Source organism: Quercus suber, unplaced genomic scaffold, assembly GCF_002906115.3.
Source record: "Quercus suber isolate HL8 unplaced genomic scaffold, Cork oak 2.0 scaffold_79, whole genome shotgun sequence".
NCBI lineage: Eukaryota > Viridiplantae > Streptophyta > Magnoliopsida > Fagales > Fagaceae > Quercus > Quercus suber.
In genome coordinates this window covers 1,073,721-1,088,075 of record NW_027069544.1, presented here as the reverse complement: position 1 = coordinate 1,088,075, position 14,355 = coordinate 1,073,721, and the positions used below count along the sequence as shown (strand labels likewise).

The 14,355-nt window shown below is 32.2% G+C and overlaps 2 protein-coding genes across 3 annotated transcripts in view; both read left to right on the top strand.

Annotated features, from left to right (window-relative positions):
* Window positions 1-848: 848 nt before the first annotated feature.
* On the top strand, window positions 849-4,515 carry LOC112004670 (protein DETOXIFICATION 12). Its single transcript, XM_024036908.2, has 7 exons — window positions 849-1,208; window positions 2,192-2,736; window positions 2,830-2,916; window positions 3,036-3,092; window positions 3,218-3,456; window positions 3,544-3,749; window positions 4,349-4,515. Exons 1-7 carry the CDS (start codon window positions 954-956, stop codon window positions 4,430-4,432), a joined length of 1,473 nt encoding a protein of 490 aa, XP_023892676.1. The 5' UTR covers window positions 849-953; the 3' UTR covers window positions 4,433-4,515.
* A 6,691-nt stretch (window positions 4,516-11,206) lies between these two features.
* Window positions 11,207-14,355, top strand: part of LOC112004678 (protein DETOXIFICATION 12) — a 28,334-nt gene continuing 25,185 nt past the window's right edge. The window contains exon 1 of one of the 2 annotated variants that reach the window (XM_065773714.1): window positions 11,207-11,619. In XM_065773714.1, coding sequence (XP_065629786.1) covers window positions 11,344-11,619 — 276 coding nt within the window. In that variant the 5' untranslated portion in view covers window positions 11,207-11,343. The remainder of the gene's footprint in view (window positions 11,620-14,355) is intronic. The other variant, XM_065773716.1, reaches the window with a different exon arrangement.

Sequence of the window (14,355 nt, the reverse complement as noted above, 5' to 3'; positions counted from 1 at the left end):
AGTAAAAATATAATTGTTAAAGACTTTCTTATGTGAACGTAGGCCGAACCATGTAATCCATGTCTTCCCTCTATAAACAATCCTATGATCTAGCTACTTAAGATGGTCAAGATCAAGTGGCTACAAACTTTTGTACTTATATCTATCTTCAAGCCATATTAAGGAGAGGAGAAATAAAGCTAGCCCTAACAAGTGGAGAACATATGGTTGAAGTATGAATTTCTAAATGTAGGTCATCAAGTTTATTTTGATTAACAGTCTTATTAATGAACAAATGTATGTGCATAAGTGCAAAATAGTNTAATTAAAATTTTGTAAGCCAACTATAAGAGTAAGGAAATTTTTAGCTTCAAAGTAGTTTGAAGTTATTTTCCTCTGGCTCATTAATGAGTCATGTTAATAATACATATTAATAGTGTTATGACTTATGAGTAATGCCATTGAGTCAACAAAAAGTCACAATAATTTTATAACATTTCTAAATTAACATGACACATTATTAAAAAAATATTAAATTAGAGATTGTGGTGGGCTATAATATTGGAATATTGTAAAAAAAAAAATCTTTTTGGCAGAAGTAAAATTACCATGACTCGTTGGTAGGTAAGGGGTTGGACGAGATTTTTTTTAAGGTAAAAGTTAATCGATGTCCTAAGAGTATTGGATTAAGAATTATTTATAAAAACTTTTTAGGAGAAAAGAAAAAAATAACTATTTTTTTTTAATTTTTTATATTTTTCATAAAAATGTAGTATTAAAATATTAACAAATAAAGAAAATTACACAAAAATTAGAACTGGTCTTTGTTCCCAGCGGTATTTCCGCGGATATATACCATACATGGCCCTGAAAATATCAAAGAGTACAGGACTCTCTCCTTCTCTCTTTTTTCCTTGGACCTCTCATATTCCACGTTTGAGCTACTGAGGCAGCTAAGAGACAGAGAGAAAGACATGGAAGAGAGTTTATTAGCAAAAGGGATCAAAGAAGAGAAAAGAAAACCAGAAACTCCATCTCTGACATGGGTTACTTTCACTGGGGAGCTCAAGAGGTTGGGATTCTTGGCTGGTCCTATGGTGGCCGTGACTCTATCACAGTACATGTTGCAGGTCATTTCATTAATGATGGTGGGTCATCTGGGTGAACTTGCTCTCTCTAGCGCTGCTATAGCCACCTCTCTTTCTGGAGTCACTGGCTTCAGTCTTCTTGTAAGTCTTTGTTTTTATCTACTTTGCTTTTATATACATATTCTTCTTTCCTTATATACAGTTTTAAAGTCTCACTTTTTAACCAACTTTTATTAATAAAAACAACTAAAAAAAAAATCCCAAATGCAACATTTAGTTTGTTTTCTTCCATGCATACTTTGGATTAATTCTTGTTCAACCTCTGTTTTTTTTTTTTTTTTTTTTCTGTAATATTTAGTACTTGATATTTTTAAGCTCACCTTGGAAAAACATGAAACTTGTTTCTTTCTGAGTTTTTGTGATTACCATTGTGACAAGATTCTCGATTCATTTTAAGTGATTTGAACTCACTGCAATTTGAGTTTTTGTGATTACCTCTTCGGGGCAAGGCAGGTCATGCCGGGTGGGAAATTGATTACTTTTCAACTTAACCGGGACTAAGGGTAATTGGAGATGTCAGATGAGGGAATGGTGACTTCGGTAGCCTTACAATGTTTTATCTTTGGGTACCAGATCCATAACAGTTCAGTAAACTAAACCACTTCCATGTTTTGTTAATGAATCACTAAACATGTCTAAAAGTTTCGATTGTTCTTTCAATGTTTGTGTGATTTATGTAATGATCAGCTTGTTGTCATAATGGATTGGACTAACATTGCTCAACTTGTGATTTGGATAACATTTATGAATACTAGAGCAGAAAAGCATTTGTCAAGATTTGGATGAAATTTAATAATTAGTCTCACAGAATGGCAGTGACACACTGTCAAAACAAGAAAAGAGAAAAAAATCAAATGGCAGTCACATGTATGATTTTCAATAAGCCAGAGCTACTAGAAGATATGGGTGGAGTCATGCACTTACAAAAATATATATTGGATGATTTAAATGTTCTAAAGGCCAAAAAACATTAAATTTGTGGACCTAGTTACTGAGATGAAAGACTTTGAACATATCTATTTCAAATAATTAACTGGATTTTCTATTTTGTATGTGGTAAACAGTTAGGAATGGCCAGTGCGCTAGAAACTCTATGTGGGCAAGCTTATGGTGCTCAGCAATATCAAAAAATTGGAATTCAAACTTACACTGCTATATTTTCTCTGAACCTTGTCTGTCTTCCTCTGTGTTTGCTATGGATGAACATGGGAAAGTTACTAAGTTTGATAGGCCAAGACCCTCTAATTTCACATGAAGCTGGGAAATTCACAATGTGGCTTGTTCCTGCACTCTTTGCTTATGCGACACTTCAACCACTCGTTAGATACCTTCAGACACAAAGTCTAGTCAAGCCAATGCTTATAAGCTCTTTTGTAATTCTATGTTTTCACATACCACTATGTTGGGTTTTAGTATTCAAGTCTGGACTGGGAAACCTTGGAGCAGCTTTAGCTATGGGAATTTCATATTGGTTAAATGTGATTCTGCTTGGATTATATGTGAAGTACTCTTCTGCCTGCAAAAAAACCCTTGTTCCAATTTCTAAGGAGCTGTTCCAAGGAATTGGGGAGTTTTTCCGCTTTGCCATCCCTTCTGCTATAATGGTTTGGTAATTGTTTTCATTTACTCCAATTGTAAAGAAAAGAGTTTGTATGTTTATCTTTAATATTATTATTATTATTATTTTTGTTGATGATTGCAGCCTCGAGTGGTGGTCTTTTGAGCTTCTTATACTGTTGTCTGGTCTTTTACCTAATCCGCAACTTGAAACTTCAGTTCTTTCTGTGTGGTAAGTTTTCTTGTAGAATTTCATAACAAGAACACTATGGATCTTCTACAAATTAATGAGATTTTCCATTCCTAAAAAAAAATCTGATTGTTCTATTTTATTGTCAACTTTTTTTGCAGTCTCAATACGATTGCAACACTCTATACAATACCGTATGGACTTGGTGCTGCAGCAAGGTTTGATCAATCAAAACTATGTATACATATATTCAAAGACATCTATATATTATGAATATTACTAGTGTTTATAACGGTTGAAATTGCATATCTCTAATAATGTATGCTAATTTCTTTTTATTTAGTACTAGAATTTCAAATGAATTAGGAGCAGGGAACCCACAAACTGCTCGTGTGGCTGTCTTTGCTGTGTTGTTTCTTGCAATCACAGAGACAAGTATAGTAAGCACAGTCCTTCTTGCAAGCCGGAGTGTTTTTGGTTACACTTTTAGCAATGAGAAGGAAGTTGTGGACTATGTGACAACCATGGCTCCCCTGGTTTCTTTGTCAATTATACTGGACAGCATACAAGGGGTACTCTCAGGTCAAAATTTTCTCTCTTTTGCCAATTAGTGTTGTCTGCTAAAAATGTAAGTTTTTGCTGAGTTCTGTCTAGTGTTTGTTAACTCAGGTGTTGCTAGAGGATGTGGGTGGCAACATGTAGGGGCTTATGTCAACTTGGGGGCATTCTATCTTTGTGGAATTCCAGTTGCTGCGGTTCTGGGTTTCATGACAAATTTAAGAGGAAGGGGCCTATGGATTGGAATACAAACTGGTGCTTTTGTTCAGACAGTTATGCTCTCTATTATAACAAGTTGCATAAATTGGAAAAAACAGGTCTATCCTCTACCCTTATATCTTGATGCTTTTGATCTTAGTCTAGCGTATGTTTCCCATTTGCTCTACATGGTTGCCAAGAAATTGGAAGAAGGAAAAGAGAAAAAAAATTTAGATTGTTCAATGAGTTAGAATTTTTAATGCAAATCCACCATGGATTTATTAAAATATTAATCATTCATGATTAAATGAATGGTTAAATTTTTTGTTATGTCATTAGGTCATCATCATTTAAATAAATGAAGCAAAATCTAAACTATTTATTAAAGAAAGAATGATTTGAATTTTAAGAACTCTATAGTGGAGTTACCTTAGGAACTCTTGAGGTTTCTAATAACCTTGATGGCCCTAAATGGTTATCAAATTCCCAAAGTCATTCCTTTCTTCCATCTCTTGGTAGGATTGGATTGCCTCTATTTCGCAATTAGGCAGAGCACTTCTTCAACCAAATGGGATGAAGGACAATATCACTCTGAACCTCATAATGATAGTCAATCACAATTACAATGTTTTAGAGTGCCGAATTCTTTAAGATTTTTGATTAGTTCTACCCATAGTGTTACTTATTAAGGGGTTATTTCTGTTGTGTTATATTTCAGGCAAGCGATGCAAGGGAGAGGATATTTGAGGGGAAACTTCCACAAGATAATAATGAGAATGAGCAGAGAATTTTGATGGGCTAAATAATGTTATTATTACTGTTGTAACTTGTAAGGAATAAGGAGGAACATTGATTATATGAATGAGCTTATCGACCTTTTTTTTTTTCTTTGTTTTTGTTCTTCTTCCTTTCTTTTTTCCCCCTCTTTTAATGGTGGCAGTGACATCCTTGAATTTGGTTTACATTCTAGAGGAATCTATATGGGATTGGCATAACCATATGGAAAAATATTTTCCTTGCCAAAACATGTAGGAACTCTGTCTGTAGCTAAATTAATAAACTGTCCCTCGTAAAAAGATTAAAATAAAAATTTGGTTCACAAATACTAATCCTTTCTCTATAGATTATATGGATTTCAACTGCAATTAAAGATTACTATTTACAAACCTAGAATCCAATCCTCTTGGCACTTCATGGTAGATTAGAGTAACAATTTTTCTTCAAAACAAGCTAGGCAGTTTTCAAAACGTGCAACTTCTCGTCTTTTTTCATTTTTTGGGTAGAAGCTTAGGCACCAAAACCTGCATCAGGCAAGGTTTTTGTTTCTATGTTTATCTTTTCAATGAGCTCATGAATTAATCTGTTTGTAATTTTCAAATTATGTTCATTGTTGCGCAGGTTGACCAAACCAATGTAGTCAGGTTTTTTAGCTATGTACCTTAAATGTTCAAAAAAAATTATAAATTTATTATAGTGTCTAAGGTGTTCTCTAAAATATGAGAAATTATACTGTCCTCATGGTAGATCACGTTATTTGTCCATCATTCTAGTAAAAAACTCCCACCTATTTAAAATTGTTGAGTCAGTATTCAGTTTTTATTTAAAACTCTACGATTTTTAACAAGTGGGAGTTTTTTACTAGAATAGTGGACTACATTATTTATCCACCGTGAGGACCTTATAATTTCTCTTAAAATATAATAAGTTTGCAATTGCTATGGAGATGAGTAATTAAACAAGTAAAAAAATTATTATTATTATTATTATTATTATATATTTATATATAATATTTTTTTAATAAAAATTCAGGGGGTAAATGAATCCCCTAAAATACATCTAGCGCCGCCCATGTCCAAATATAATATAATTAGTTGCACATTGGAAATTTTAGATTTGAAGCCTTGTGTTGTCACTGTTGTGTTTCCAGATTGATATTGCCATAGTTAATAACACAATTCTAGCTGTTTGGAATAAAAAATATAGTCAAGAAAAGACCTTTACACTACGAGAATGTTTCTCATTACTGGCTTAGTGAGAACTGTTTTCACATTGGATGGAACCATATATTGTGAGAGAGTGCTTCATAAGTCGATCTCATAAGATAATTTTTCCTTTATAACATAGGGCATAAAATCAACAGTCAAGGTGTTTAATATAAAAACAAGTGACACTTACCTGTCTGCCTTGGCATGAGCAAATTTTCAAAATTGCAGGCAAACCAGCATTCCAATTACTTCTCTTTGGATATGAGTTATTAATAACCAATCTCTGTCATTGAGCTTCCTACAAACTTCAATTGGCCTCTATTATTTTGGAGTAGTTTTTTCAAATTTATCAATGGTTGTCTAAGAGTCAACATCTAGCAGAATTATTCGAATAACAGTGAAGCCTTGAGTTTTGACGTGAATAACAACAACGTTCAACTCCCACATTTAAAGCCATCATTTTTTTTCCTTGTTATGTTGTAATCTTTCATCTTTGACCTCATAATTATATTGCTGACATTGTGCATTATGTTAGAGTTATTATGAATATGTTATGTCCAAATCAGGCCACACCTCTTCTCAAAAAAATAAAAATTAAAAAAACCATTATTGGGCCAATAATAAAATTGGGGCTCAATAATAATAAAATTGGAACCTGACCGGTTTTTTTTTTTTTTTTAGGAAGGGAACCGGACTGATTAATCCGTCCAAATCTGCATAAAATAAAAAGAAAGGTGAATTTATTGGACCAACCGTAGAGTGTAGACTCTTTCTCAAAAAAAAAAAAAAAAAAAAAAACTTTAGAGTGTAGACTATAAAAATTAATTACTAGACTATAAACTTAAGGATTTATGTTTTTTTTTTTTCTTTTATTATATACGGATAAAAAAAATGTTAGAAAGTGTGTTAATTTTTATTTATTTTTGTACTTGAAGAAAAATATGGGTAACATTAGATTGACCAGTCAAAGCCCTGGTAAAGGTCATAGAAATAATAACCCATTTTGGTTTAATAAGTTTTTAACCTTTACTCAATCAAATTAAACTCAAACTCAAACTTATCGGATCCAACCTATTTTCCAAAGCTACAACAATCAAGCAAGATTAGTTTTCCACTTTGCAATATATTTAGCTCATGTTCAATGCACAAGCAAGATGGATTTTCTGCCTAAACAAATGTACTCTCGATTCCATTCTGCTGAGCTAGGTATCAAAGTCAAACTCACATTGTACTGTAGCTGTAACCCTTTTGTTTGGTATGAATTTTTTTTTGGGAGAGGGGGGGGGGGGGGGGGGCTTGTAGTAGGATACATGAACGCCTTATAGTGATCCCAATTACAAAAAAATTATTAAGTGTACAAAAAATATAGTGACGTGATACTCTCAGCTCTTAAATAAGAGAAATGATATGTCTACAACATTTTTAAAATATTTTTACAACAAATCCTAACAGCGGATCCCACAAACTTAAATACTTACAAGTTCATCAATTATTGTTCTTTATGTTCAATTTATAACCATTATTGGTTTTCATCTATCCTAGTAAATGGTACAAGGACAATGTTGTCATTGAGATGGAAAGAGATGAATTTCATGGTTCAAATATGACAACATGACTGTAACAGAATATGTACAGAACCTGTTATGGCAGTGTAGTTTTGTTTATATCAAATTCCCTATTATCAATATATTAAGACAACATGAGTCATGAGATTTTAAATATTTTAGAGTCATAAAACTCATGTAATACCTGTATAAGATAGACCTTCTACTGGGTTGCCTTGATATTGCAAGCAAGGCAAGATAGAGGATTGTTAAAGATCTTCAACAAATGGATTAATGTGAGCAAGCAGAGGATTTTGAGGAATTGATTTTCATATGTTTATTACATAAGTTGTAATAGAAGAAATTAGAAAAAGAAAAAAAAATGTTGTATTGGAAATCCAATGGTCTTTTTTAAATAAATCAATGTGGAAAAATCATGAATTTAGGAATTCTTCTATCATTTTTTTTTATAGAAAATTTCAACCTATGATGTCTACTCTTACTGATAACTCTTTATCATCAGACTAANGATATCTCTCTCCAATCGTTTGAAGAATTGACACTTCCATAGTTGAAGTTTTATAAATACAACATTTAAGTTCGTTTCCTCTCAAATTATTACTTTTCTAACAAATATTCTATTACATGGGACTTGGGACTGTCATGCGAAAGGGAATAAACTTATCTATTCTGTTTATGAAATTGGGATTTTCATCTCCTCAAATATGTTTGGCTCGAATGGTACTCAAAACTCATCAGATTCAACCCATTTGCCAAGGCAGCAACAACAATCAAGCAAGATTAGTTTATCCATAATTAAATGCAGTATATTTAGGTTATTGTTCAATGCACAAGCAAGATCAATTTTCAGCCTAAACAGATGGAGTTATCTATTCGATTTATGAAAATGGGATTGTCATCTCTTCAAATGTTTGGCTCGAGTGGTACCTTTCCTGGTTTGAATTCTTGGGATGCTTGTCCTCCCACTGGCCATATAAACTAAATTGTACACTCTCACTGATACTGGTAAGACAACTTATAGAAAATATATAAACAATGGCCCTTCTGCACCACGCAGACAAAATTGTCTGTTTTGTAAATTATTGGGTTAGGTCGATGTCCTGTCATAGACGGATAAAATATGTAGTACTAGTAAGTAGTAAGTAGTAACATGCATGCTAGTGCCTTTAGACTCTCTTCTTCTTCTTTTTTTTCTTTTTTTTTTTTTTTTTGGATAAAAGTACCTTTAGACTTTAGTGCTCTTAACATGTCAATATTATATGATTGCCTTCTAGAAAAACTCTTTACGTCATGTGATAATGAGTCTTAACATGTGATAATGAGTGCTGTCTTATGTCAATTAAAGTGCTTTCAGTTCAACACAGTGCCAACTAGCAAATTAATTACCCCTCCCCCCAAAAAAAAAAAAAAAACTTAGCAAATTAATAGTAGATTCCAGTTAACTAAACTGGTAAAGTTTCTAATTTTTAAAAGATCTGAAGTTCAATTTCTGTCTACACCAAAACACCTAAAGGCAAAAACTGATTAATGTTTTGGTCTAATCATAATAATGAGCACAATCATCCAAAGCGGACACCTTATATTAAAACTCTATGATAAAAATAAATAATTAAAAAATAGCAAATTAGTAATGATTTTCTTGGTAATTGATGAGATATATCATATATGCGGAGCCTATTGACTATTTTGTAAATTATGGGGGTATATTCCATATTTGAGTGTAAATAGGTGTCTTTAAAGTATTTGTTAATAAATTGTTTTACGAAAGTTTTAATACCACTCTCATAGAAAATATAAAAAGCTTTTTTTTTTTTTTAAGCAAGCTGTTTCTTTTTTCCTTTTTCATAAAAAGTTTATAAAAATATTTAGCATCGCCCTATAAATAATATAATATAGTCAATCACAACATAAAAGGAATCATTAGCATTAGCAATTTTTGTTTCAATATTAGCCTTTTCTAAAAAATTTAGAAAATTTTCTCTTTACTTCATTTATTTAGCTTTGCGTGAAATAGAGTTGTTTTTCTTATTTAGATATGTGTGAGATAGAGATGTTTTTCAGAAAATTTTAGTGGAAAACAATATCTCATATCAAGCTAAATAAGGAAGTTTTTTTTTTTTTTTAAGAAGATAAATAAGGAAGCTAAGAGATAGTTTTTCTCTAATCCATTTTCTTATACTGCCAAAAATAGGAAAATTTGAAAAACTATCTTCACATAAGTTTTCCATTAAAATAAATATAAATATTCTTATCTTTTTTCTTTTTTTCTTTTTTCTGTGGAAATTTATCATGTGTGTAGACAAAATAATAGGGTCATATATATGCTAATGATCATTATAAATCCTGTTATAACTATCATAAAAAAATTTCAGCAATCTCGTGAATGTTGTGTTTGTGTGCGCCTTACACAAGCAAATTTTTCTTCTTTTACCTTTTCTTACTTTGATTAGTAGGAGAGGAACATAATTTACTCAAGTTCGGTGCACATGGAACAACATCCAACAAATCTTTAAAAAAAAAACAGAAAACATAAGAGCGTGCCGTGTGCAAACTCTTTTGTTTTATTTGTTTATTAGCTTGCAATTTGGATCCTATGAAAACACAAAGAATATTAATGATGTAAATCAAGAAAAATCTATTTGAACTAGCTAAGGCCTTTTCAAACTTATCTGGTAAGATTTGACAAAATAAAATTTCATGTGGCAGGTCCAAAACATACATTGAGTTAAGTGCGTGTGCGTATATTTATACATATATAAAATATTGAAAAACAAAAGGGCCAACTCGGAATAAAACACACGTACATACAAGCAGTCAAGCACAATAGAAAAGAGGAGAAAGTTGTGGACAATTTTTGTGCCACAACTCTTGTTATGACTTAGGTATGGTTGACTTTTTGGTGTTGGAAAAATATGAGACTCATTAACAAAACCAATAGATTAAGTTTGAGAGATGAGAGGAAATTTATTGATGATTGATAGAGCTGAGATGTGGAACTCAATCCACTATCCTAAGAAGTGATTTCGCCCCACTAGATACAATTTATCCTTGGTGCAAAACTGGGCTCCAACAAATCATCTCCCAAGATTCAATCGGTTGCATGCACTCACAAACCCAAGCTTTGAATTCATATTGATGCCCAAAATAAGTTGAGAAAACAAATAGAGAGACAGAATCACAGAAGTATAATCCTTTGTAAATTTTTGGCTACCTCAAGTGAACCATTGCTTTTGTATATATAGGATCGCATATGAGAAAATTAAGGAAAGACGTTGCACAGGTTTGCACATCACCAAGAATATGTCATGATAGGAATCAAAACACTTTTCCTCATATTTTTTTATGAACAAAAAATATGTAAAGAGGAGCGACTTGAGTTGACGTTTTCTACTTAAACATAACCATAATGACACTTTTCCTTATATTTGTCTTGGATAGTTATTGAGATTAAATGATATTAATATGTTATTGCGGAAGTCTTGATACAGAGATGGAAAGGGCAGATTTTTAGCAGAGTAAATAGATAAGAGAAGGCTGGAAATGGATATCACCGAATAGTGGGTTTTGTGGATTTAATTCTCACCTACCACACTAAGCACTAATTTGGTCAATAGAGATGTTCCATGCAATAACTTTGAAACATTTCCAATATTTGTGAGTTGTGAAAAACAGTAATAAGTCCACCTAAAAGTGATTGAACACTTCAAAATTGTGACATAAAATTTGAACAGTAAAAAACAATTAAGTTCATATAGTCAATCACTCCAAAATTGTTACATAAAATTTGTGGTAATAGAAGATCTATTAGAACCAAAAAATAAAAAGGGCACCATTTTTCTTGGAGTTTGATTTATTCTTCAACTTAACCTCCAATCACATCAAAAAAAAAAAAAAAAACTTAACCCCCAAGAAAGAGTCGTAGCCGAATAAGATGTATGGATTTATTTATTTATTTTTGAGAAGAGGACGAATGGATTTAGAGAAAAATTAAAAACAAACATGCATGATTGTAACACGTATATAAAGGCCAAAAGGCCCAAAACCTGTTATCAAGTAGAATAAGTCTCTTCCTCCTCATCATATGTTTCCAGACGATAAGGTGTGTCAAAGTGTGAGTGTGAGGGAAACTGATCTGTGAGTGAGACACGGGTCACAAAAGAGAGATGGAGAAGAGCTTGTTAACAAAAGAGAGAGAAGAGAAAAGAGAGGGTTGTTGTTTAAGTTTAAGCATAACAACATGTGGATGGAGTCATGGTGATCAGTTTGTTCAAGAGGCCAAGAGAATAGGGTACTTAGCAGGACCTATGGTGGCTGTGAATTTGTCACAGTATTTTCTGCAAATTATATCAATTATGATGGTTGGTCACCTTAGTAAGCTCTCTCTCTCTAGCACTGCCATTGCTATCTCTCTCGCTGCTGTCTCCGGCTTCAGTCCTCTTGTAAGTCCATTCACATATCTATATATAGTTCTACTTTTTATCTCAATCTATGATTTTTTTTTTTTCCTTTTTCTGCTTTTTTTTTTTAATTTACTTTCAGGGAAATTGTTATTATTAATTTATTATTATTATTTGGTTATAAGTTTTAGCCGGAGAAGATGGACAAGAGATATTCCAACTAATAGATACGACAGGATTTGAAATTATAGTTTTGAAATCCGGACCAGACCGTATGATCCGACTCAGTTAATCGTAAACCCTTCTTCTTTGCCGTGGTTAAACCTCACGGTTCTTAAAACCATGAACGGCTCTCACGGTTCTTTTTTTTCAGCAAATATCGGCTGAAATTAAAAATTTAGCGGACATGAACTTTGGACTTTTTTTCAGATTTAGAACCAAAAGATTTGTGATAGAAAAAAAAAAAAAAAAAAAAAAAAAGAGAAAAAGAAGATGACAAAGTGGGGGCTACGCGAAGTTGAAGCAGCAAGTTAGCAATCCAGCACAAATCGCCAGTCACGACCTTCATCTTCGTCTCCTGCTTCTATTCTTCTCCTTTCTTCTTTTTCTCCTCCTTCTCTTTCTTCTTTCACTGTAGTTTCTGAGTTTCTCACCTTCTCTCTGTTTGTGCTGTGTTTGTTTTGAATTCTTTTTTAAGTTTCCAAAGCCCCTTCACGTGACTTGCATTGGGAAAGAAGAAAACTTTTGATTTTTGAATTAAAAATGACAAAGTGTCAGCCATTATGTCTTTGAGGCCGTGATGTGGCACTAGCCACTTCTTTGTATCCTTCCCAGTAATGGTGCAATGAACAGAGAGCATGCTGTTTTTTTTTTTTTTTTTTTTGGCTGCAGGTCTGGTACACTATTACTGCACAGTGCACAAGATGGCCAACACAATGAAGCGTCTGAAGTATTTCAAATTCGATTCTAACTCATCATACACCAATGGTTGACAAACATTAGTCGGTTGATGTTCAGAATGATAGGAAGATAGGAAGGTGTGACAGTGGAAGTCCTTTCCTCTTACCCAACATCTTAGCTCATCCCATCGAAGATGACATTTGCATAAAATTCCTTCACCAGCTCTTCATAAGGATCTTCAAGATTAGACAGAAGGTAGTTCCAATCTTTAGAGGCAAACCATTTTGGAATGTTCATATCGAGAAGAGACGCTTGCTCAACAACCCTTTCAATCAACATGGGGCACCTTGAAGTGATTTAGATATGCTTGATATGTGGCATATGATCTGAAACGAGTGTCGTCATAAACTCCAGTCGAAGATCGTGTCTTCTTCAACTTAGGGGAGAAGCTACTGAGATCAATTATTGGTTCTTTTCCCTTACTGCTACCTCCTTTAACAACTGACTTTTTGAAGGGAGACATCTTCAAGCAAAGATCATGTAATAACAAAGAGCAAGATGAAAATTAAACAAATGGCAACAAACTTGATTAGCACCAAGTTAGTACCAAAACATAAACTTTGAATAAAACCCTAAAAACTGGAATTTAAAGAGTAATTCAAAAGCAAATTGACATGTGAAGATGCTAAACATCACATCATGATAGAATCATTGCACTATTCACTCAACATGTCAAAGGGTGTGTGTGTGTGTGCATCATATGCAAAAGTGTGCATCTAGGGCATGAAAACATGCAAGGGGCAATGTGTGAAAACACATAATCAATTGAACACGATTATCCCCACAATCTTTTACTCAATGGAGTCCAAAGATACACCAAAAAAAAAAAAAAAAAAAAAAGCAATGTTATTGGTTCATATTCCATAAAAAAAATAGAAGATAACAAGTTATTTGTTCATATTGATTTACCAAAAAATTTTTTGATAAAGTAAAAAAAAAAAAAAAATGTAAATAATGTAATAAGCATTTGAGTTTAAAGTAAACACCTTCTCTTTCTTCTCATAAAAATAAAAAGTATTAGAACTCTTTCTATATTAAAAAAGTTACAATGGCTTTTGAGTGGAGTTGTGGTGTGCTTTGTATTAGAACTCTTTTTCCTCTCTCTTGTGTATATGTGTTTGTTTCTAAAGGAAAAGTAAAAATAAAAACTTCTGTATCAACGTTTCCTTTTGTCCACAAAAAAATTTTCTTTTTTCCTTTTATCCGTATAACCTTTTTTTTTTTTTTTTTTCCATTTTTATGGGATTTATGAGATAGCAACAAACACCTTAATAGAAATCTTAATTCCAATAGGATTTAAATTCTATATTAAATGAAACTCTACCATATATATATATATATATATATCCTTTTTGAAGTGAAGTTTACTCCAATATGTGAATACTAAATTCCATGACACATAGATACGCATTCTTTCTTCATTATTATTTTTTCATTTTGTTTAAGCTTTTTTCATTAACTTCAAAAAAATTAATAAAAACTTCTCACATACATACGTAAATTCATGAATTCTGCATTAGAAATTGACAGACAAATTAACCCAATTCATAATATCAAACTTTGTACTCATTTGTTCTCTTCTACAATAATTGGTTCAGGTTTTCTTTACATACTCACACTTTCTCTCAAGTGATAGAGAAACAAACATGTATATTCTTTGTTCTTTTTACTTTTATATCTTAATTTATGATTTGTGTTAATTTCTTAATTTTAAATTATGAAAAGTTTGATTATATTCTTAATATTAAATTTAAATTGTTGTTTATAGGTTTTAGTTGTTTTTACTAATAAAGTTTTATCGGTAAACTTTTTGTTAAC